Source organism: Stegostoma tigrinum, chromosome 8, assembly GCF_030684315.1.
Source record: "Stegostoma tigrinum isolate sSteTig4 chromosome 8, sSteTig4.hap1, whole genome shotgun sequence".
NCBI lineage: Eukaryota > Metazoa > Chordata > Chondrichthyes > Orectolobiformes > Stegostomatidae > Stegostoma > Stegostoma tigrinum.
The window spans coordinates 86,694,497-86,720,046 of NC_081361.1; the positions used below are offsets into that span (position 1 = coordinate 86,694,497).

At 42.8% G+C, this 25,550-nt stretch overlaps 1 protein-coding gene across 6 annotated transcripts in view; it reads right to left on the reverse strand.

The window, feature by feature from the left end:
* Nucleotides 1–14,831, reverse strand: part of btbd8 (BTB domain containing 8) — a 94,521-nt gene extending 79,690 nt beyond the window's left edge. For 2 of the 6 annotated variants that reach the window (XM_048539156.2, XM_048539152.2), the window contains exons 1-3: nt 14,339–14,815; nt 6,623–6,831; nt 4,888–5,091 (exon numbers count right to left, since the gene is read on the reverse strand). In XM_048539156.2, the coding sequence (XP_048395113.2) occupies nt 4,888–5,091; nt 6,623–6,759 (341 nt within the window). In that variant the 5' untranslated portion in view covers nt 6,760–6,831; nt 14,339–14,815. Of the gene's footprint in view, nt 1–4,130; nt 4,193–4,887; nt 5,092–6,622; nt 6,832–13,301; nt 13,357–14,338 lie in introns of those variants that run through there. The other 4 variants (XM_048539153.2, XM_048539154.2, XM_048539155.2 and 1 more) reach the window with 4 other exon arrangements.
* Between the last annotated feature and the right edge of the window lie 10,719 nt (nt 14,832–25,550).

Consider the following 25,550-nt stretch of genomic DNA (forward strand, 5'->3'; position numbering starts at 1 on the left):
GGAAAAGGGTTAGTTTACACGATTGCCATTACCTCTCAATCTTCTGCTGTTGCTCAATTATCAGATTGCTCATCACACACCTAGTACGAGACAACTAGAAATTTCTTCCAAATAAATAGTGGGAAAACTATAGTAATTGTTTTCAGATCCCATTCCAAGCTGCTGATTCGACCCTCCTGGAAACAGACATTCATCCAGTCTTATTGCAGTTCTGGTGTCACATTCAGAAGAAAGGAGATTCTCACCTCCTCTTTTCCTATTTCTACCTCCATATCACCACTAGATGTCACCAGTTCGGCTCATCTGCTGAAATTCTCATTCAGGGCTTGGTTGCCTTCGGAGTGGACTATTCCAATTCTGGTGTCATTCCTGGCCTGCCGCTCATTCTATACTTTGCAAACTTGAGGTCACCAAAACTCTACTCCCCATATCTTAACTCACATCAGGTCCCCATCACCCAACACTCTAGTTTGCTGACCTACACTGGTTCACAAAACATCTGATCCTTTTTCCAAATTCCTCAATATCCTCACTCCTTCACATAGCCTTCGTATCATACTCTTAGCTCCTTTAATTCTGGTCTCTTGAGCACCCTACCCCTCCTCATTTCGATTATTCCATCATTGGTTGCCACACCTACAGCCGCTTCAACCCAATCTCTTGATTTAATCCCTCTCTCTATGGTGTACAAAGTTCCAAAGGGGCATAGACAGTCGAGAGGAAGTAACTTCTCTCTGTAGTGAAGGGATCAATAACTAGGGAGTACAGTTATAACGCAAGCAGCTGGAGATTTAGAAGAGATTGGAGAGAAAGAAAATTCACTTAGTGGTTGCGGATACTTGAACCCATTGTCTGAAAGCATGGTAGAGGCAGGAATTGTCAATACACCTGAATAACTATTTAGATGACCATTTGAAATGTCATCGCATACAAGGCTATGGACCGAGTGGTAGGAAACAGGATTCGAATAGATGGATGTCTGATGAACAACACAGGCATGATGGACTAAAGGGCCTCTTTCCATGCTGATAAAAACTCTATGACACTTAAGTTTTCTGAATATCTGGCTGAATATTTCCTTTTGTTGCATTGCACCTTTTTTTGTTTTATAATGCTCCTATGAATCACCTTTGGGTATTATTGCTATATTGTCCCTTTCACATAGTAAAAGGCTGCATTTTAAGTATACAGAGGGATGTAAACAATGCAGCTCTCCATCAATTCGACACTGTCCGCAGGGAGTTCCTCATTTCCAATGCGGACTCCAAGAATCTCAGTCCCCAAAATTCTCTGTGCCTGAATACTACTGGGGCAAAAATCAATTTGGATGCCGGAACCAAAACAATATTTAAAGTATTCAAAGATTTAAAATCATCACAGCATTAACTGTACTGCACCTTGCTTAGCTTGTCCAAACAATATATTCTGCTCAGAAATTCAGAAATTCTTCCTCTAAAAGTTGAGAGAACATTAAGCAGCCAAACCTAAATTTAAAATGCATCATCTCCCTGCACTCCAGCATAATTTTAAGATTAGTAATCAGGAAGCATGTCTAAAATACTCAAACCGGTGCCAGAATTGATCCTCTTGATAGAGGAGCTACTTAGGTCTCATTTTATGAATTGCCCACAGTTTTCAGGTGATTACAAAGTCAACGTACAGCAGTTTGATTTAGAAAGGAAAGAGACAAATGACTTCAACTTGTGGTTTCATGGAAGATTAGTTTTACTGGTCTTTTTCATAACTTAATTGATTTCAGGCAGGCTCTACATAAATTAATCCGAATTAGTAAGACAGTGCATTAGAGAGCGATGAGTGCGCTAGTGTGGAGAACTGCATCTCTGGCTCAGTGGATAGAGGAACATTTTTATTATGTATGGTCCTCCTCCAGCTCAGTGCTCTTTATCATGTGAGCAGGAGGGGGTGAGTGTATGCGTGCACATGTAAGGGGGGTTGCAATGACATAGGGCACATTGCATTACTATTCCCATTTTATTTCACAATATAACAAAACTCAATGCTTTGTGGGGATGCGACAACCTGAAGACGGCCCGTTTAGCTACTCTTGTTGCTCCAAGTTAGAGTACAAAATGTTCCCTAGATGGGCAACTTCAATACCCATCACCAAAGATCGCTTTGCAGCGCAAGTGCTGACTGAACTGGCTAAATGTCACATTCGCCAGAGTGGACCCGTTGTGAGAGAAGCAACTATTTGGCCACATCTTCTCCAAACTACCCATCGCAGATATATCCATTTCTCAGGGCAGGTCCCATTACCAACCATCATTCAGCCCCTCCACCAGTGGCAGTAGTCTGTACATCATCTACAAAATGTCTTGGAGCAACTTGCCATGACTCCTTAGACAGCACTTCCCAAACCTACAACCTCATCATATCTGGAAGAGCAAGGGTAGCAGGAATACAAGCTTCCCTCCAAGTCACACTCTGTCCTAACCTGCAACAGGAGAAGATCCAGGTGTTGCTGTGCTCTAGTTCTTGAACTGTGAAACATACCCAGACTTTAAACAGTCTTTTGTGCAAACAATAAAATGCAATAACTTTTGATCGATTGTGGAGACCCTTGGAGCAAAGTGCAGAGAGATTTTCTCTCTCCAGCACATTCTTAACTTAATGGACAGTGAGCTTATTAACCATCAGAGAAACTGTCAGCACTTTGCAGAAATGCAAATCAGTTTCTAACAGCTTTACTGAAGTGAATTCACACTCAGAGTAAAGATTTTACACTTGTATTTTTTCTACTTCAGTCTTGGCCTTCTACAAAAGTAAGAGCTCACACAACATTTCTGTTCTTACTTCAGATGTCCAGTATCGAAAGTATTTTGCATTTAGATTATAGGCTTAGAAAGAAAGGGATTAATCCAAGAGATAGCAGAAACTACTTAAATAATTGCTACTTATTGTGTGACACTATATAAACAGTGATTCGCTCAGTGATTTCTGTACTAAACTAAGCATCTTACACCTGTTCCTGTTTTGATTGAGATTTCAGTCTTGGCTTTCCGCAAAAGAAAGAGCTCACACAACAGTTTAGAAAGCTGATATGCAGAGTTATAACCTGTTATAATATAGCCTGTTAGAACTTCACGTGTGGGTTGACTGCTTTGTGACTCATTACTCAATGTACATATAATGAGACGGCAAATTCAAATATCATCTCAGTAGAACATAGAAGGGGACAGACTGGCATATGAGACAGTGCTTATCTAGCAAGGGGGGCATAAGGCTAGCAAATGCTCACTCAGCAATCTATTTCAGCATGCGCTCGTGATATACAGAATGCTGGTTATTTACAGACCACAGGTTCGCATATCTGATCACAATAAATGGGATAGGTTACCACTCAAGTAGAAGGGCCTTCGAGGTGGAGTGGTAGTGTCCCTAGCCCTGAGAGAGGAGGCCTGGGTTCAAGTCCCACCTGTTCCAGAGGTGTGTAATAACATGTCTGAACAGTTTGGTTAGAAATACCAGGGTAATTTAAAAAAAAAACACTTAAGTAGATATTCTGCAGACCTCGGGGAAAAAATGCACTTTGCATCAACAGGATGCAAGGTGTACTCTGTTCCCAAGAGTAAAATCAGTGATAGCAATTTCCAAAGACTATATAGCACCCACACTTAAAAAATCACTCCTGCAGCAGAACTTGGATAACATACAGATTCAAGCTGACAAATTTCAAACAAACAGAGAGCTCATTGATTTTTCTGGTTTTCAACAGCAGCACTGCCAACATCCTCGTTATCAATACTCTGGGTGTCACTACTCATCAGAAAAAAAAAAAGAGCTGGATCAGCCTCAAAGCAGTGATACTGGAAGGGCAGGGTAAAATCTGGGATAATCTAACCAGCATCTGCAAATCCCTGACAACATCTCCCCCATTTCTGTTCTTACTTCACATGTCCAGTATCCAAAGTATTTTGCATTTAGATTATAGGCTTAGAAAGAAGGGATTAATTCAAGAGATAGCAGAAACTACTTAAATAATTGCTACTTCCTCCATCAACTGGAATGTTTTTCAACCTCTGGTGAACCTAAGAAGTAGGAGAATTGGACCACATGGCCCCTTCACCGTGCTTCAATATCATCACAGCTGATCTTCAATCTTAACACACCTCCTTCTCCCCCACTTGGGTATCCCATCATCCCTCCAGGTCAAAGATCCATCTTTTGTTGCCTTGAAAAAAAATTTAACAATGAGTAATCCATCACATCTCAGGGGTGGAGAATTCCAACCCTTTGAAAACAAAATCTTCACCACAGTTCTAAATGACCAAAATACTATTCTGAGTTAAAGCCCCATGTTTTAGATGCCCCAAACTTTCAGCACCTACCCTATCCATTTCCCCAATAATGGTGTGTGTTTTAAGAAATTTGAAATCCACAGCAAATTATTAAAGTGCAAGTTAAATTTAGAATGATCGAAGTGATGTGTTTATGTTCAAGATCATAATTTTTAACCAATTAATCATTGTTCATAATCACCAACATTTAGCTGTGGAGGTGGTTTTAGAACTGTGTGGATATTTGCCTTAAATATACCATTTTCTTCCCCTCGACTTCAATAGGGTTCCAAAGACATGTCACCCAAATAATCACGCATCATGTGACAGCAATTACAACAATAACATATTAGATATGATTAACTAGTTTAAAAGTACTTTTGAATGATTGGGAGTCATATGAACAAATATCCTTCCAGCTCAAATGAATGGAACCAGAAGGGAAGGAGATAAATACTCATTGCTATGATTCTCACTGTATCAAAACGTACTTCAGAAAGCCTTTGAAATAGCACTGATTATTAATATTATCACTAAGACATTTCCCAAACACAAAAATATACAGCACACAACTGTTGGGAAAACTTACTGCAAAAAGCATTTAAACTGTGAAGGTCGGAAATTTTCTACATTGATGACTTGTGGACAGTTCTCAACATCCTGGCTCAACTGTTTTCCAGAAATGCGCAAGAAGAACTCTGGGACCCTTGCAAGCAGCACAGCTTTGTGAGCTTTGAAAACAGCAGCTCCCACATGGAACGTGACATCTGTCTGACTTCCATCAATAAGGATCCTTTAAACGATAAAAAAGTAGAACAAATCACTTCATTCAATCAATGTTACAGCCTTTACTCAGTGGGCCATAATTCTCCAACAGCTCTGTAGGCTCTTTATTCAAAGAAATGAGGGAGTTATATTCTCAACAATGAATAAATGAGCATTACAAAGTATGAATAATTGTGGTAATACACAAAACAAAACTACTGATAACTGTGCAATCAGAATTAACAAAAATGAAGTTTCCAAATCAATGTTACTAAACATTTAAAGAGAACAGAATGTGAAAAGACTAGCAGTGAGAGTGAGATTGTGCCACTAACACTCCTTATTTTTGTATCCACATTTCAGACGTCTAAACAGATATTTAAAATCCAGCTGAGGCCAGACATAGATCATTTTCACAAATTTAAAATCAAAACAGATACTTCTCAGAAAACAAGCCTCCTGCTTCCATTCAGCTAAGTTTAATTTATTCTTTTTGACGCAATCAATAGCAGATGCACTTTTTGTTAGGTGAGGGTGGGGCAACGAGCATAAATAGAAAACCTACACAAATTATTCTGAACTATTACATTCAATTTTGTCTGTCATGAAGTGAAATGCTCCCAGATTTAGTAGCTAAATTTTCTACTCTCAACAATGAGCCAATGGCATATCCAGCCCCTTCCATCTTTTCCTTTATATAATTCAGTTGTACCAATGGTTTAATCCTGAACAGTCTGAATGTAAAGTTAAAGCCACAATATTCTCTAACTCCGGGCAATCATTTCTGAGGAGTCTGACTTCCGATTATCGAGCCCAAGTTGGTCTGTCAAAGCATTGAGTATGAAGAGTTCGAAGGTCATGTTGCTGTTGTACTGTATACTGCTGAGGCCATATTTGGAGTATTGCATATGGTTCTGGTCGCCCCGCTACAGGAAGGATGTTACTGAACTAGAAAGGGTGCAGAAAAAGATTTACAAGGATGTCAACAGGACTGGAGAGTTTGAGTTAAAAGGAGGGGCTGGATAAGCTAGATTTTTTTCACTGAAGCATGAGGGGTTGAGGGTGACCTTGTAGATGTTTATAAAATCACGAGCAGCAGAGGTAAGATGAATAGCCAAGGCATTTTCCCCAGGGTAGGGGAAGCCAAAACTGACAATTTTAAAATGAGTGGGGGAAACATTTAAAAGTGACCTAAATGGCACTTTATCACACAGATGATGGTTCATACATATAATGAACAGCTTGAAGAAGTGGTAGATGCGGGCACAGTTACAATATTTAAAAGACATTTTGACAGATACATGAATTGGAAAGGTTTAGAGGGATATGGACCAAATGCAGGCAAATGGAATAGTTTAGTTTGAGAAACTTGGTTGGTATGGACGAGTCAGACTGAAGGGTCTGTTTCTATGCTGTATGACTCTAAGTGACATCAAGATCATTTGTGAAACGTACAAACAGGTCACCAAACTCTGTAAAGGATAACAGTTGGAATAACAAGAATATTTAATCAACTAACATATTCCTTTCACCAAAGATAGGAGGAGGACTTGTCATACCCAAGAAGATCCTGATTTAACTGTAAAGCCAGTGATTCTTTCAATATTTGTCTTTCATTTTTTACTCTCTCTTGGAAAACACTGGTATCTTCCAGATTTGGTACCCTTTGTACAATTCCTCCATTCCATGTTGCCATTTCCAGGCTATTTCTATGGTTCTTAATGGTTGTGTTGGTATTTTTTCTTTTTCATCTCAGAAGAAACAAAATCTAGTTTGGAAAAAAAAAGTAAACAAAACAAAAATTGATAATTAAGATGTACAAGCCGTAGTCCATGTTACTCTTAATCCAAGAAGCCTGTGTGTTCTAGTCTGGCCAGCTCCAAAAACAAGTACCTCTAATTTTCAACTGCCTGTTAACTATTCCCCAAAACAGCAGACCAAAAATTGAATTTGCACCTTTTGTGGCAATAGACCTCTTGATCTATTCACAAAATCATTAGTTTAGTTATATAAGGCAATGCAATGATTTAACATAGCATCTACGGTATAACTGTTGCTGGGGAGCAAATTAAAATGTATTTCAATCTTAGTGCCCCACTATTTATCACAAAACCACTTTACATTTGTTTTACGTTCTAAATTCAAATGAGATAGTATTATATGAATATTAAAATTGAAGGAAAAGATCACATATCTCAGACTCAGGACAACTCAAAGCACTCAACAGCTATTTGAAATGTAGTAGGTAATCAGTGTTGCAACGTAGGGCATTAAGTGACATAGCATGATTCAAAGCAATGAGATAGACAACCATATATTCTGTTTTGTTGCTTGAGGGATAAATATGGATCTGGAGACCAGGAAAAGTTCCTCTGCTTTTTAAAAATTGCTATGGGACCTTGTACTCCTGTAAAGTGCAGCCAGAGCCTCTGTCTAAATATCTTATTCAAAAGACAGTGCCCCTGTCAGAACAGTTCTTCCTCAACCCTGTATTTCACGTGCTGAAATCTACAGAGTGGGACCTGAACACCCATTGCATTATTGCCTTGATTTCTTAGCCAAGGTTGGACATTTTCTGTCATGCTGTTTCACCACTCTGTATCATTCGGTTTTAGGATACCAAATGAAAAATTCTTTTAAGATTTTTACATATTACAATTCAGTACAATTAAAGCAACTTCCTGTGTAGTATTGGTTATTAAAAGCAGGCGTGATCAATATTAAAGCCCATGTCCTTTGAAATACATATACAATGCTCAAGTAAGATAACAAAGTGTGAAGCTGGATGAACACAGCAGGCCAAGCAGCATCTCAGGAGCACAAAAGCTGACATTTCGGGCCTAGACCCTTCATCGTGTTAATTTGCAATGTATTAAATTATAAAGTTTTAAGTTCTGAGGAGGGGAAACAACCATAGAATGGAGTAAAACAAAGAACTGTGGATGTTGAAGATCTAAAACAAAAGTTGAATTTGTTGGAGAAACTCAGGTCTGAGAGCATTTGTAGAGAAAAAGCAGAGTAAATGTTTCGAGTTCAGTGACCCTTCTTCAAAACTGACAAGTAGCTTGGAAAAGGTGGTATTTACGCTAAAAACGGAAGTGCAGGTGGTGGTGGGGAAGCTTGAAGGAATCAGTACCAAAGGGAGAGAAAAACAAATTTAGCAGACAAAAGGAAGTCTGATAGTAAGATAAGGAATGAGAATAGCTGATAATGGAGACAATGGCATTTAATTGTCTTACCATATACACTCTGTATGGAGTAACTTATTTAAATGTACACAAAATGTTTCTCCTTCACAACCTATTTAGTTATTTTAACCATCTGTTTAGAGTTTAAAAACTCAAATGTCATATTAAAAAGTTAAACTCAGGCGTCAACAATATAAATGTGCAATTAAACCTAAGTAACACTTGAGATAACAAGGTGTAGAGCTGGATGAACACAGCAGGCCAAGCAGCATCATTGGAGCAAGAAAGCTGACTTTTCAGGCCTAGACCCTTCTTCAGAAATGGGGGAGGGGAAGGGGATTCTGAAATAAATAGGGAGAGAGGGGGAGGTGGATAGAAGATGGATAGAGGAGAAGACATGTGGAGAGGAGACAGACAAGTTAAAGAGGCAGGGATGGAGCCAGTAGAGGTGAGTGTAGGTGGGGAGGAAGGGAGGGGATAGGGAGTCCAGGGAGGATGCACAGGTCAAGGGGGCAGGATGAAGTTAGAAGGTTGGAGATGGGGGTGGGGCTTGAGGTGGGAGGAGGGGATAGGTGGGAGGAAGGACAGGCTCTGGAGGCATGGGCGAGCTGGGCTGGTTTTGGGATGCGGAATGGACTGACCTATCCTCCTCCATACCTCCCCACCTACACTCACCTTTACTAGCTCCATCCCCGCCTCTGACTGGTCTATCTGCTCTCCACCTATCTTCTCCTCTATCCATCTTCTACCCGCATCCCCTCTCTCCCTATTTATTTCAGAACCCCCTTCCACGCCCCCATTTCTGAAGAAGCGTCTAGACCAGAAACGTGAGCTTTCCTGCTCCTACGACGCTGCTTGACCTGCTGTGTTCATCCAGCTCTACACCTTGTTCTCTCAGATTCTCCAGCATCTGCAGTTCTTACTATCTCTAACACTTGAGACTTTTCTGCTTACAGATTTCCTACCCTGCCCCCAGGATATTAGCTTTATAGAAGTAAAACAGCACAGATGCTGGAAACCTGAAATAAAATCTCCAGAATGCTACTGAAGAATTATATAGGACCAAAAAGGTTAACTCACTTCTCTTTCCACAAGAGGCCACAGCAATGGAGTTGACTCTCAACTGCCCTCTGAAATGGCGTAACAAGCCACTCAATCATATCAATCGTTACAAAGCCTCAACAAGAAAATGAAACCACACAGAACACTTGGCACCAAATCAGGCCTCCAAAGCCTGTCCTTCCTCACATCTATCCCCTCCTCCCACCTCAAGCTCCACCCCCCACCCCCATCTCCAACCAGAAACAGCAATAACAAAAGCAGTCAGTAGAGCGTGGAGCTGGAGGAACGTAGCAGGTCGGGCAACATTAAAGAAACAGGAAAATTGACATTTTGGGTCAGGATCCTTCATCAGAACCTGGGAGGGGGAGGGCAGCTGGGAAATAAATAGAGGGAGGAGGGGTAGGGTTGGGGGTGGGGTAGTGGGGATTGGTCAGTGGGAAGTGTGGGGCAATTAGGTGGGAAAGAAGATGGACAGGTTGCATCAGGTCAAGAAGGCAGGGATGAGGGGGAGGGTTGGCCATGCGGCGAGCCCAGAGGTGGGGAGATTTGAAACTGGTGAATTCTATGCTCAGGCCATTGGACTGTAGGCTCCTGAGGCAGAATATGAGATAATGGGAACTGCAGATGCTGGAGAATTCCAAGATAATAAAATGTGAGGCTGGATGAACACAGCAGGCCAAGCAGCATCTCAGGAGCACAAAAGCTGATGTCTTGGGCCGAGACCCTTCATCAGAAAAGGGGGATGGGGAGAGGATTCTGAAATAAATAGGGAGCGGGGGGATTGAAGATGAACAGAGGAGAAGATAGGTGGAGGGGAGATTTCAGAACCCTCTCCCCATCCCCCTTTTCTGATGAAGGGTCTAGGCCCGAAACATCAGCTTTTGTGCTCCTAAGATGCTGCTTGGCCTGCTGTGTTCATCCAGCTTCACACTTTGTTACCTATGCAAGGCAGATGGGGTGGGGACGGAAATCTCTCTTTGGTGGTAGGGTCAGATTGTAGGTGGCAGAAGTGATGGAGGATGATACGCTGGACGCGGAGGTTGGTGGGGTGGTATGTGAGGGCCAGGGGGATTCTGTCTTTATTTTTGTGTGGGTGGGGGGGGGTGGTGGTGGTGAGGGCAGAAGTGCAGGAAATGCAAGCGATACAGTTGAGGACACTTCAGATCAACAGAGGGGAGACGTTTTGGTCCTTTAAGTAGGAAAGTGTCTGGAAGTGGAACGCTCTATCTAGGGAGTGGAGGCAGCGGAATTGGGATTAAGGGATCGCACTCTTGCAGGAGGGTGGATGAAAGGTGGTGTAGTCAAGGTAGCTATGGGAGTGAGTCGGTTTGAAATAGATGTCGGTGCTGAGATGGAGACGGAGACGGAGAGGTCCAGAAAGGGGAGGGTGGTATCAGAGATGGTCCACGTGAATTTGAGCTTGGTGTAAAAGATGTTGGTAAAGTTGATGAACTGTTCAAGCTCCTCATGGGAGCATGAAGCAACGCCCACACAGACATCAATGTAGCGGAGGAAGAGGTGAGGGATGGTTTCAGTGTAACAGTGGAAGAGGGACTGTTCCACGTATCTCACAAAGAGGCAGACATAGCTCAGACCCATATGGGTGCTGACAGCCATCCTTTAGTTTGTATTAAGTGGGAAAAGTTAAAGGAAAAGTTGTTGAGGTTAAGGAAACGTTCCATTAAGTGATTGAGGGTGTCAGTGGAAGGGGACAGGGTGGGCCTGCAGGCATTGAAGGAACGGAGGGCTTTTAGGTTATTTGCATGGGAGATACAAGTGCACAGGGACTGGATGTCATGAAGATGAGGCTTTGGGGGCCAAGGAATTGAAAGTCTTGGAGGAAGTGGGGGGGATGTGGGTAATCAAGCATTTGCCCTTCTTGCTATCTCTGAACAACTAAAACAGCCCTCTTGACCCTGCGAAGTCTTCCTTGCCAACATCTGGGAGCTCGTGCCAAAATTGAGAGAGCTGTTTCAAGGTCTAGTCAAGCCAGAGCCCATAAAGTCTCATGGCTTCAATTAAACAGACAAGGAAACCTCCTGCTAATTACTAGATACCATCCTCCCTCAGCTGATGAATCAGTACGCCTCCACATTGAGCAATACTTAGAAGAAAGAAATCCCCCACCCAGCGTGCAATGCCCACCACTAAGAGTAGCTTGGCAGCACACTACTGACAAAGATCTGCAACAGGTAGTGAGGGGAAAAAACATATTTGACCTCATCCTAAGATAACAAAGTGTGGGGCTGGATGAACACAGCAGGCCAAGCAGCATCTTAGGAGCACAAAAGCTGATGTTTCAGGCCTAGGCCCTTCATCTGAAAACCTCATCCTTACCAGTCTGCCAGCTGCAGATGCACCTGTCCATGGCAGTATTGATAAGAGTGACCACCACACAGTCCTTGTGGAGATGAAGTTCTGCCTTCACATTGAGAATACTCTCCATGTTGTGTGGCACTATCACAGTGCTAAATGGGACAGCGATCTAGCAACTCAAGACAGGGTAACCAGGAGGCACTTTAGGCAATCAACTGCAGCAGAATTGAACAGCAGCACTATCTACAACCTCATGGCCTGGCATTTCCTCTCTCAACCACTACCACCAAGCCATGGGGATCAACCCTGGTTCAATGAAGGGTACAGGAGGGCATACCAGCAGCAGTCCAGGCATACTTAAAAATGAGATGTCAGGTGGTGAATCTACCAAACAGCATGTAAAACTAATGACAGTCAAATCTAAGCAATCCAGCAACCAGTGGATCAGATCTACTCTCTGAAGTCCTGTCACATCTCGTCACGAATGGTGGTGGACAATTAAACAACTCACTGGAGGAGGAAGTCCACATATCCCCATCCTCAATGATCAAAGAGCCCAACACATCAGTACAAAAGACTAAAGCATTCACAGCAATCTTCAGCCAAAAGTGCCAAGAAGATGCTCTACCTCAGCCTCCCCCAGTGGTCCCCAGAAACACAGATGCTAGCTTTTAGCCAACTCGATTCACTCCATGTAATGGCAAATAACAGTTGGAGGCACTGTATACTGCAAAGGCTGTGGGCTCTGACAACATTCCAGCAATAGTTCCGAGGACTTGTCCTCCAAAACTTGCTGCTCCCCTCACTAGGCTACTTTACTTACAACACTGGCATTGAACCAACAATGTTGAAAATTGCCTGAGTAGGTCCTGTACAAAGAAAGAGAAACAGGACAAATCAAACCTGGAAAATTACTGTCCCAGTCTACTCTCAATCATCAGTAAAGTGATGAAAAGTGTTACCCATAGTACTATCAAGCAGCACCTGCTCAGTGACACCCAGTTTGGGTTCCACAGGGCCACTCAGGTCCAGGCCTCATTACAACCTTGCTTCAAACATGAGCAAATGTGCCAAATATTGGGGGTGATGCGAGAGAGAAAGCCCTTAACATCAAGGCTGCATTCGACTGAGTTTGATATCAAGGAGCCCTAACAAAACTGGAATCAGGGGGAAAAAGTTTCTGTTGGCTGGAGTCATACCTAGCACATAGGAAGATGGTTGTGGTTGTTAAGAGATCAGTCATCTGAGCTCCAAGACATCTCTGCAGCAGGTTCTCAGGGTGGAGTCCTGGACTCATCTATCTTCAGCTGCTTCAATGACCTTCCCCACTTATGATTGGAAGTGGGGATGTGTGCCAATGATTGGGCAATGTTCAGCACCATTCAAACTCCTCAGATACTGAAGCAGGCTACGTTCAAATGCAACAAACTCTGAAAAATACCCAGGCTCGGGCTGAGAAGCAGAAAGTAATATTCTGCCACACAAATGCCAGGCAGTGACCATCTCCAACAAGAGACAGTCTGACCTCTGACCCTTGACATGCAATAGTGTTACCATCACCGAATCCCGCATATCAACATCCTGCAGGTGACCAGAAACACAACTGGCCTCACCATATAAAAAGAGCACAAGAACAGGTCACAGGCTAGGAATACTGCAGTGAGTAACTCACCTCCTGACTCCCCAAAGCCTGTCCACATCTACAAGGCACAAGTCAGAAGCATGATTATGGATTACTTCCCACTTGCCTGGATGAGTCCAGCTCCAATAATACTTATGAAGCCAGACATCATCCAGGACAAAGCAGCCCACTTGATAGGCACCACATCCAAAATCATCCACTTCGTCCACCACCAACACTCAGGAGCAGCAATGTGTACTACCTACAGGATGCACTGCTGAAATTCAAACATCCTTGGACAACACCTTCCAAACCCACGACCACTTCCATCTAGAAGGAAAAGATAGCAGATATATCAGGCACCACCAAATTTCCCTCCAAGCCATTCACTATCCCAACTTGGAAATATATTGCTGTTCCTTCGTCATGGTTGGGTCCAAATCCTGGAACTCGCTTCCTAAAGAGATACAGTTCTACCTTCAGCACATGGACTAAGGTAGTTCAAAGAAGTATCTCAGCACCACCTTCTCAAAGGTAACTTAGGGATGGACAATAAATGGAGAGAGCGCGCGAACGAGAACGCGCGCGCGCGCACACACACGAGATACCTCCAGCCTCCCAACACATCCTGAGTGGATTTAAAAAGCTGTTACCAAACCTGGTGAACTTCTGCAGCATTTTGTTTTTATATAACTTTATAAATTCAGCACCAGTACAAATAGCCATTATTTTAAACAAGGCAGCACCTTAAAATCAATATGAATAATTTGCAAATAAACCGTGGCCTTAAATACATAACAGTTGAAAATATTCACTAACTATCCATTATATAATGCAGTGAATAGTATAAAATGGCCAAATAAATGCTCCTCTGAAGTGTCAATCATAATCTGATCAGTAAGGCCCATATTTGGACACCATTTGAATGACCCACTTATTTAGAATATCTGTCCAATATTACATAAGCTGATTTTTTTTCCGCTGGGACGGAAAGGGGTTGCAAGAGACAGAAAAACGCCTAAACTGCAAAGTTGGGTTGGGTGGGTCAAATGGAAAGCAGGAGGCGCTCATCCCAGAATTGACATTACCTCCGGTAGAATTCACGGAAGTGCCTGTGAAATGTTAAAACTCTTCGGCTACACGCACGTATCTTAAATAAAAAGGCCCGCGGTTACATCCACGGGCTCTAGGCCAAGCCAGACCGGGGAAACTCTTGTGAAGGCCCGACAGTATCCGGCGAGAAGCGCTGGGAATTTGGGCGAGGGGAGTAATCACCTCACTCTATTCTTTTTTTTAAAAAAAACAAGAAGCCGACAGCTGAGTGAAGGACCGGTTAAAGGTAGGATTTAAAATGCAATGCCGGGAGGCGAGAAGGAGCCTGCCAGCACAGCAACGAAATTCCCTGAACGCTGGGCAGTGAGATGAGGTTAAATGGGAACAGCAGCACAGGGCTGGGGCATCCTTTCAAGCAGAAGCCGCTCACTGTATCCTTATCCGTTGCTAGGCACCTTTTGGCGACAAAAACATCGAACCCCCCGGCAGCCTGACATCACAACAGGAGTCCCGCCCGCTCAACCCCATTCTCATTGGTTGTTACCGCTCGTCACGTGCCTCCGGATGGCCAATCAGACGCGGCCCCATTATGTTCTCCCACCCAGGTGAGTTCTCTGATAATAAAATGTCAGGCTGGATGAACACAGCAGGCCAAGCAGCATCTCAGGATCACAAAAGCTGACGTTTCGGGCCTACACCCTTCATCAGAGAGGGGGATGGGGAGAGTGTTCTAGAATAAATAGGGGGAGGCGGACCGAAGATGGAGAGTAAAGAAGATAGGTGGAGAGGAGAGTATAGGTGGGGAGGGGATAGGTCAGTCCAGGGAAGACGGACAGGTCAAGGAGGTGGGATGAGGTTAGTAGGTAGCTGGGGGTGCAGCTTGGGGTGGCAGGAAGGGATGGGTGAGAGGAAGAACATGTTAGGGAGGTAGAGACAGGTTGGACTGGTTTTGGGATGCAGTGGGTGGGGGGGGAAGAGCTGGGCTGGTTGTGTGGTGCAGTGGGGGGAGGGGACGAACTGGGCTGGTTTAGGGATGCAGTTGGGGAAGGGGAGATTTTGAAACTGGTGAAGTCCACATTGATACCATTAGGCTGCAGGGTTCCCAAGCGGAATATGACTTGCTGTTCCTGCAACCTACAGGTGGCATCATTGTGGCAGTGCAGGAGGCCCATGGTGGACATGTCATCAAGAGAATGGGAGGGGGAGTGGAAATGGTTTGCGACTGGGAGGTGCACTGCCACAATGATGCCACCCGAAGTTCCCATTATCTCAGGTGAGTTCTCTACCTGGGCTTGAAAGCCAAAGCGGAGCAGCGGAGAGGTCAGAGGTGGGTCTGGCTGGCAGAGATCAGGGAGTATTGTTTCACTCTCTCTCACCATCAGTGCTTCCAGACCTGCAACAGTTCCATTGTTCTTATGCATCCTTTATTTTTGGCTTTAGCGCCTGTACCTAAAGCAGGGTCACTTGGCTGGATGGTTGGTTTGTGATGCAAAATGATGCCAACAGTGTGTGGTCATTTCCTGCTTTGGCTGAGGTTACCAGGAAGGATTCTTCTTCTCAACGTCTCCCCTCATGTGAGGTGTGTGGACCTTCAAGTTAAACCATCACCTCTCTATCTCTATCTCTCTGATGAGACAGTAATGCCAAAGGAGCAGCACTTCAAAAACTTGTGATTTCAAATAAATCTGTTGAACTATACCCTGGTGTTAAGTGACTTCCGACTTTGTCCACCCCAATCCAGCACCAACACCTCCACATTGTGTCTAATGGGAGAACAACTCTCTGGTCCAGTAGGACTATGGTGACTTTACCTAAGGTACCATTTTAGGATCTTGTTTTACACACAGTGACTGTTTAGGACTGGTATGTACCACCTTTTGGGATGCTAGACTCAGATTCAATCAGTGATTTCAAAGGAAAAATTGAATAATTGACTTAAGAAAAAAAATATTTGCAGAGAGAAGACAGGGTGGTACTAGGCCAGACACTCTTGCAGAGTGCAGGCACAGGGACGATACGCTGAATAGCCTCCTTTGTGCTGATGGAAGCAGAAAAGGCTGAATAGTTCCTCAAACCTGCTGTGCCTCTCAATACAATTCCATCTGGTCATTAGCCTTGACTCCAGAAAGGATTTGATAAAGTGCTACAGCAAAGATTAATGTAGAAGACAAATACTCATGCTGTACAGGGTAACTTACTGGCATGGATAGAACTTTGACTGACTAATAGAAAGTAGAAAGCAGGTAGTCTTTTACAGATTGGCAAGATGTAGTAACTGGTGTGCCACAGGGATCAATGCTGGTATCTCAATTGTTTACAATGTATATAAATGAATTGGATGAAAGAATGAAGGTATGGTTACCAACTTTGCGAATGACTGAAAGGTAGGTATTTAAATTCATTTGGAAAGAGAAGGCGACAAAATGATACAGATAGCTTCAGTGAATGGCAAAAAAAATGTCTAGCAAGTGGAAATGTAATGTGAGAAAATATATACTATCCAATTTGGCAGAAAAAAATTTTTAAAATACATAAACTAAATGACGAGGCATAGCAGAGTTCTGAGATGCAGAGAGATCTGGGTGTACTAATGCACAAATTGTAAAAGAATAGTATAATGGTATAGAAAGTAATTTGGAATATAATAGAATGAAATCACTTATTACAAGTAGAACTGAACACATGTACAGGGCACTGGTGAGACTGTATCTGGATTACAGTGTGCAGTTTTGGTGTCCATGTTTAGAATCATAGAGTCATACAAGCATGGCAACACACCCTTTGGTCCAATATGTCCATACTGACCAGATATCCTAAATTAACCTAGTCCCATTTGCCATAATTTGGCCCAAATCCCTCTAAACCCTATGCATATACCTATCCGGATGCCTTTTAAATGTTGTAGTTGTACCCACCTCCACCACCTCCTATTTAACAAAGAATGCAACTCCATTAGAAGTGGTTCAGAGAAGACTTAGTAGTTTGATTTCTGGAATGAGCAGGTTGTCTTGTATGGAAAGGGTGGACAGTCTAGGCTTGTATCCATTGGAGTTTCAAAGACTAAGAGGTGAATTGAAACATAGAAGATCCTGCAGGGTTTTGATAAAGAAGATGTGGAGAGGGTGTTTCCTCTCAGAAAATCTAGAATTCTGTGCTGTTCTTTCAAAATAAGAAGTTGCCCATTGGAGACAGAGTACTGAATAATTTAAAAAAAGCAAAACCAGAAAAGTCAGCAAATCAGAAAGCATTGTCAGGAAAGACTAGTACCCAAGGCAAAACCTCAGAGAGAAGAGACAGCCCTTTAGAACTGAGATGTGGAGGAATTTCTTCAGCCAGAGGGTAGTGACTCTATGGAACACATTACCACAGGGATTGTGTAGGCCAAGTCATTGAGTGTATTTCAGCAGAGATAAATAGATTCTTGATGAGTAAACAATTAAACATGACAAGGGAGAAGGCAGGAGAATGGAGCAGCCTTGATGAGCCAATGTCCTAATTCTGTTCCTCTGTCCTGTTCTGCTGTTATGATCTACGGGGCATCCCAGGGTGAATGAAGCTCTGTCCTGCTAGTGGTGAATTCTAACTGGGGTGGAATATCAGCAAGTTACTTGCTTTGAAGGCATCACAACTGAACTCAACTTTATTCTTGCCCAAGGCACACGTATTTTCTAACCAACGTTTGGTAATTGCCAGGATTTGAAGCACACATTGCTGTATCTTCATTTTCTTCACCTTAGTCACTAGGCTTCCAAATGATGATTATCAGCCAAACAAGCATATTCAGAATTGAACACATATTTGCTTTTGTCATATTGGACATTACATGGGCCCATCACATCATATATCATTACCTTTTTAAGTGTTACTGTCATTGATTTTGTCACATTTTGGCAAGTTCAGGAGGAGGGTACCAGGACAGACTTACAAAAAACATTTTAAAGATTGTACTGAAGCAACATGTGCAGCCTCAAACCTTAGAAATAGAAGGTGGCAAAGCTTTAAATCAGGTCTCACACTGTGCTGTAGGAGTTTCTTGTTCCTGCTTCTTTTGTTCTGGCAGTACAGTTTTAAGTTCAGAACCTCTGATTTCTCATTATTCCTTTAGTATTGCTTTACAATCTGTATTATTTTTGGACCGAGGTTTTGTATTGAATTCTATGTATATTTGAAGTAATTCCCAGTTATGGTGTGCAGTCATCAATTATACGTTTCCTTTCTCCATCTACATTGCTTATATTTTTGTAGCTGGGACCAGCTGCTGTTCCTTTCACCACTGGTGTCACTTTACTTCCTTTTGAGGTCCTGGCGAATTGAATTTGTTTGAATTGGCCTGTTAATGGTTGTTTCAGCTGGAGTTGCAAAGTTAACAATATGCTAATTCTAAAAACACAGAACCAAGAGATTTATTTTTCAATTTACCTTCTATTCATACCTGCTTGACAGGAACAAACCCTCCAGTTAAAAAAAAATCAACTTATACACTATGTTGTATAAAGTTTGGCACTGTATTTTGCTTTATTTTAATGTTGAACTTACCATCTGTACTAGCTCTGGAATGCATTTCCACATCCCATGGATATTCACAGGGGGCAGAAATTTAAAGAACAAAACCAGTGCTCATTTCTGACATTGACACAATATACCAATTTTTAACAAAGTAAAAAAGTACCAATTACTTTTTAAAAAAATCTTGCCACACCATGGAACACAAAAATGCTGGTTCAGTCTACTATTCCCCACGTTTATCTTCTCTCACGCATTGGATGGAGATGAATGGTGCTTCCTGACACAGAGGGAGAGTCTGATACGCACTGTTTTTAGGACCACAAGTCTTTGGGCACCAACAGTTGCAGAGAGCCATTGGCAGAACCATAGGAATATTCTGACTTCTATCACCCTTTGGATAGACATTGATGATGTGGAGATGCTGGTGTTGGACTGGGGTTGATGAGATCAAAAATCGGGACGTTAGATGCCTTCAAGGCAGAGATCGACAAATTCTTGATCTCACAAGGAATCAAGGGCTATGGGGAGAGTGCAGGGAAGTGGAGTTGAAATGCCCATCAGCCATGATTTAAATGGCAGAGTGGACCTGATGAGCCGAATGGCCTTACTTCCACTCCTATGGTCTTATGGTCTAAAATTACATGACACCAGGTTATAGTCGAACAGGTTTATTTGAAGTCTTCCTCCATCTTCAGGTGTCATGCACAAAAGGTGGAATCATCTGACCCCAGAGCAAGTGAAAAGAATATTGGGCATGGGAAACTGTATTGGGCAAAAGCCAAAAATTCACAATTTCGCTGGTGGGATCAACATTTGCCCTAAGATTTTCCAACCCCGAAAGCTGTTTATATTCCCTCCTGCAGATGTCAAACAGCGTATATGCATGTGTATGCATCTCATTACACCCCAGAATTAAGTGCTGCTTCCTTACTGACTTCAAACCAATAGAGAAATGAGTCTCTTCAGGTGCCTGACTGCATGTAAAAGGCATAAACCTGGTGAACCTGACTTTTTCCTGGACTTTGGATGAAGGATTGGCGGCTTTGTCCTGTAGTGCAGCTTTAAATTCACATTAATGCAGTGCAGATTCTCCAACTGGAGCAAAAGTGGCACAAGAGAGGAGTTGTTTGTCTCCATTTGAGGAAGTGGAAAAGATGTGGTATAGTAAAATTATGAAGGGGTATTTGGTGGAGGGGGGATACAGGAAAAGTGAGGGTGCAGCTCACCTCGAATATGAGAGGAAACAGAACCAGGAGGATCATAGGGAGCTTGATAACTAGGGCTGAAGCAGGTTAATGTCCCTATGCCACTCCTGGCTCTGTTTCCTCCCATATTCAAGATAACCTGCACCCTCACTTTTCCTGTTTACTCCCCCAACCAACTACCATTTCATACAATTTGCCCCCAGTGATTCTACTACACCACATTTGTAGCACCTCCTCAAATGGAGACAAACAACTCAAATTAACAAGAATGTAGGGGGTGAAGGGATGATAGGCATCACAAGACAGTACTTTGGAAGATAATGGAGAGAGGGATTCTTGGTAGGTGACGGGGAGGGTCAAAGGTATTGATTCTTATTGAAAAAGTGAAGTATAACATACTTGTATGAGGAATTCTTTCTTTTCTTGGGTGAGTAAAGTTACTGCTGAAAGTTTATGGCCAGATGGAGGGTTATGCTATGACTCAAGTCCAATGGCTAGAGAACCAGGCCGAGTTGAGTTCCACTTCCAAGAAACCAACATCACTTCAGAACTCATGGCATCATATTCCAACATGATCCCATAAAAGTGTCATCTTGTTGCTTCACTATTCTTACAATCCAGGAGACCTTTGTCACCCAGGACGTATATTTGTACTGGTTGAGCATCCTCAGTGACTATATTCCCCCCCAACCCAATTCTAATGGCAGGATAATTTGAAATGCTCCCAACCCACCCCCTGAGAGAATGATGACCTTCACATTTCAACAGTGTGTTGCCCACTTCTTATCCTTAAGGTGTTTCACCCAGCTGGAGAGAACCCAACCAGGGGAAAGATCATTTATTCCTTCACCTGCAGATCCCAGTCACATTTCCTCATTACACACTTTGATTGCCTCTCCATTGTCTGTACTGTAGCAAATTCAGGTCCATTCTTCACAGTCTGACCTCATCCAACTGTCTGAAATCTATCTCATAAGCATTGCCTACAATCCCTCAGTGATAGGTCTATCATTCACTGGGTAATAAGAACAACATTATGCACACGTGTTACTGATGTTGAGACAATGAAAGGTGTGCCAACTGAAGACCAGCATCACATGCTGATGGGGGTGTCTGGTCTGTTACTTCATTTTAGGTGATTGTGTCAGCATCTTGCAACATAATCATACTACAACAAATCTAAATGCAGTGCAAGTCAAAACAGCAGTGCAGACTGAATTAATTGTAGCCCCAAAACATCTTCTCCCCTTGCTTACCACTGTCTAGGTATGTCTAGGTGTCCATATATTTGTAGCTAAACTGTGGGAGTAAAGATCCAAGCACAATCCAGCAGGAACGGATCTGCTGGACTAGGTCCTTGAGGAGAATGCCACCCTTTCCATGCAGGTAACCCAATGCTTGCATGCCAGAAACATGACGCTGGACAAAACTTGGCAAGAGCCCTCCAGCCTGTACTCTCTAGTCTACTGAGGGTCCCTGCCTGTTTTTACATCACCACCATGTGTCATATAGCCAAGAATAGAGATTCAACAACTGCCTGGGGCTAGGCAATAGCCTGGTCTCCAGCAGCCCTCTGAGGGTCAGAGACTAAATGGAAGAAGTGAAGCCTGAAGTCTCTGACACTTTGTATCCTCTGCTGATTGCAAATAAATGTTTGTGACCCCTGAGCCTAATCTAGACTCTGTAGTATGCTCACCGAAGTGAACGTCTTGGTGCTAGTAGAGGGTGCAGATTAACACAGGTGCTTTGCCACGTCTGAAGTTTCAGGAGAACCACCGTCAGAGGTGATGGTGGAGATGGTGGCGGTGCTTGAGTTGGATACTGAGGAGATCCTGGAGGTGGAGCTGGGAGACATTGTCACCTCTTGTGAAGATTAGCTACTGAACATGAACAATCCCTTCTCTACACAATGTCACTCTCTACCTGGACATCTGATAACAGCAGACTGCAGGATCCCCTAATGGCTTTCTGTGTGTGTCCTATGTCTCTACTAATGTAGGCACAGTCACAGTCTTCCCCAGTCTTCAATCTGTAGCCTCCTTTGTGAAAAGGATGAGGGTGCAAATATCAGGCATGCCTCCACTGGACACTCGCACTGTTTCAATTTTTGTCCTGCAGGCAACTAAAGGGGAGGACTGAGTGTCATGAAAACATAGAAGGTAGGAGCATGAGTGGTCTATTTGACCCTTCTAACCTGTTCTGCCATTCAATATGATTGAGGCTGATTATCCAACTCAGTACCTAGCCTCCTTCTTGAAAACGTTCAAGTTTGACCTCAATCATTTTCTGTGGCAGAGAATTCTACAGGCTCATCATTCTCAGCATGAAGAAATTTCTCCATCTCAGTCCTAAATGGTTTATCACATATCCTTAGACTGTGATCCCTGGTTCAGGACTCTCCCACCATTGGGAACATCGTGCACTTAACCTGTCCAGTGCTGTTAGAATGTTATAGATCTTTATGAGATTTTTCTCTCATTCTTCTGAGCTCCAGTGAATATAGTCCTAACTGATCCAGACTGTCTTCATATGTCAGTCCTGCCATCCGAGGAAACAACTTTGTTGCACTCCCTCTATAAGCAGACCATCCTTTCTTGGATAAGGAGACCAGATATTCACACAATGCTCCAGGTATGGCCCTGTATAACTGCAGCAAGACATCCCTACTCCTGTTCTCAAACCCTCTTGCTATGAAGGTCCATGATTGCCTTCTTCACTACCTGCTGCATGTGGTGTTCCTCCCAGTGACTGATTTGCAAGTGTAGCCAGGTCTCATTGCTCTTCTCACTTTCCCAAATGAATACCATTCAGAATATAACCCACCTTCCGGTTTTTGTTACCAAAGTGAGTATCAACTCAAGTGGTACAGTGATCATCCTACCTGACATCTGTCTCCATTGGCACAGTTAGACTGAGTGAAATCCGTGTGGGTGTCAGTTTGCAGTGAGTAGATGGTGCCACTTACCTCTGCAGAATGAAGGACATCATTCAACCTCTTCCTGCTCTGGATCTGGGTTCCTTTCTGAGCTACATTGGTGCTACTCTGTGCTACAACCTTGGTCCAGGTTACCTTGGCTAAAATGTTGGGTGGAAGGGTGCAGTGGGTTGTGGTGAGAGTTTCCTGCTTCCATCCCTGGGGAAAAGGATCACCCACCTTCACTGCACTACCTCAAACAGAACCACTTGTGGAGAGTCACTGAAATACGGGATCAGTTTCTGTCTGCTCTGAGATACCGCCTAGGTGAGGACAGGGATGACTGACACAGGCGGAGTGGTCCTCCTATTTTGCAGTGAGTGAACGCCTCTTCATGTGGCCATTAGAAATGGAGCCAGTGCCTTTAACCCCAGAAGGTCCTGTCAGGATGAGAATGCCTTGTCTACTCCTGCCCTGTAGGATTTCTGTACTCATGTAAAATTTCACATACATAAATAATAAGTTGAAAACCACACATGTGTGGGAATAAATCCCACTTGTCCCTGACTGGAAGATCCCCCATTTCCAGGCCCACTTCCAGACTTGAGTCTGTAAAGGGAAGACTCTGGCTAAAGATTCTGAAGAAAGTTAGGGAAAAATAACTCATATACCTAAAACATGAAAAGTTTCTGATTCCAATCAACATCGTCACTGTTCTGAAGCTGTTGTTTATCAGTGAAAGCTTGTCCGGACGGCAATAAATTCAATCAGCGTCAAACAGTGTGAGTCCCCTCAAGGGACAATCACCGTTCAAAGGCACATTAATCTCCGAATCTGAAATCCTGTCCAGTCACCTGGAACTGATTGACTTCACATGGAGTAGCTGCAGGCAAAGTTCTGGACCAAAAGTAAAAACCCAGCATTACTGCAATTGTTCTGATTACTTCAAGGGCGCCAGGAGTTAGTTAAGGCTGTAACTGTCAATGACAGTAATTTCTCTCATCTAAACCTTCTTTGCTCAAATTGCTATCTGTAAATAATAAACTATTACAGTTGGCTGATGTCACAGGCGAGCAGATGTGTGCCACTAATTCAGCATTGGGCTGGGTCCCATTAGTTTGTGGAAAACAATGCAACTTATTATTCTTCACATTTGTGCCAATTGGGAGATGCAGTTTGTACTGGAGACTGACACTGGACGAAGACTTCCTACTATAATTATAAATAAGAACTATTTATAATGCAAAACAGCACCTCCTGTCAGTATGTGTAAAAGATGCTGAGCTCTTGTTTCCAGAGGTTTTATTTTGAATCTACAAATAGACTCCTGCAAATGATAATAACGTAGCAACTATAGATCAAAGATAATAAAATGTGAGGCTGGATGAACACAGCAGGCCTAGCAGCATCTCAGGAGCACAAAAGCTGACATTTCGGGCCTAGACCCTTCATCAGAGGGCTATAGATCGAAACAGGATTACTGCATTTATAGAAATGCACCTAAGTCAGAGTCTGTGCCCACAGAAATGAAGAAAATTCTTTCCGTCGCCCCCATCCCAGAAAACTTCATTGGAAACACTTTCCTTTGGAAAGTGGAAGTCTCTTCATTCTGTTGCTGCCCACGATGATTTACTGCAATAACGGTCGGGTTTTGTTACACTGTCATTGGCCTCATGTTACTGTGAGAATGAGGAAGCTGTCTCCTCTCCATGTTTAAGGTTGGGCATGGAAGTAAAAACAGCAGAAAGGCTTAACAATATATTTGAACCACCAGTTTATGGTGCGTGTTACTAGTCTCTTGGGAATGTCGTCTCTCATTTATCACTTGACAGCTGGGTAAATTTGATTGCCTGAAAACCTATTGCAGAAGATACTTGCAATTATTTTCCTTTAAGCATCCTGCTTGGGTACATACTTCTATGGCACATTGGACTCAAACCCAACCTTCTGGATCAGAGGTAGTGACAATACCAGTGCCCCCAAGAACCTAATATTGGCACTTGTTAATTGATACCATCTTCACTGTGTGGTTTCACCAGACAATCCCAGGCTAGTACCTTGCTTGATACTTTCTAGATAGATTTAGATAATTTATAATTTGTTTATATTGATGGTTATCAAATCAAACAGGACATAAATTTATTAGCTTACCATAATCCACTAAATAATATCTTTCCTAAAATGAAAAAAGACTTGCATTTGTATAACGCCTCAGAATGTGCTGAATTGATTTTGAGATGTTTTGATATGATGATGGATCACCATCCTGATCACTTATAGGTGTATTGAACTTTTAATTATGATATGCTCTTTAAAGAAAAAGACATAAAGTCAAAAAATGACTAAGGATGTAAATTCAGTGGCTGTTTGGAGAGACAGACCTTGTAGTGTCACTAAGTGTCAAAGAAGCTTTTAAGGGATAGACTTGAAAGGGAGAAAATGTGGGATACACTGAACCATAATCTACTGAGCGTTATCTCAGGCTGTGAAAATGATGAGAGAAAAGATGGCTGTTTGGGTGAGAGACATGTTTTGTGTCTTCCTTTTTAAGAAAACACATGAACAGGTATTAATGTCAGTTCAGCCTTGTTCTGTGACTGCTAGTGGAAAAAGATATGCCCC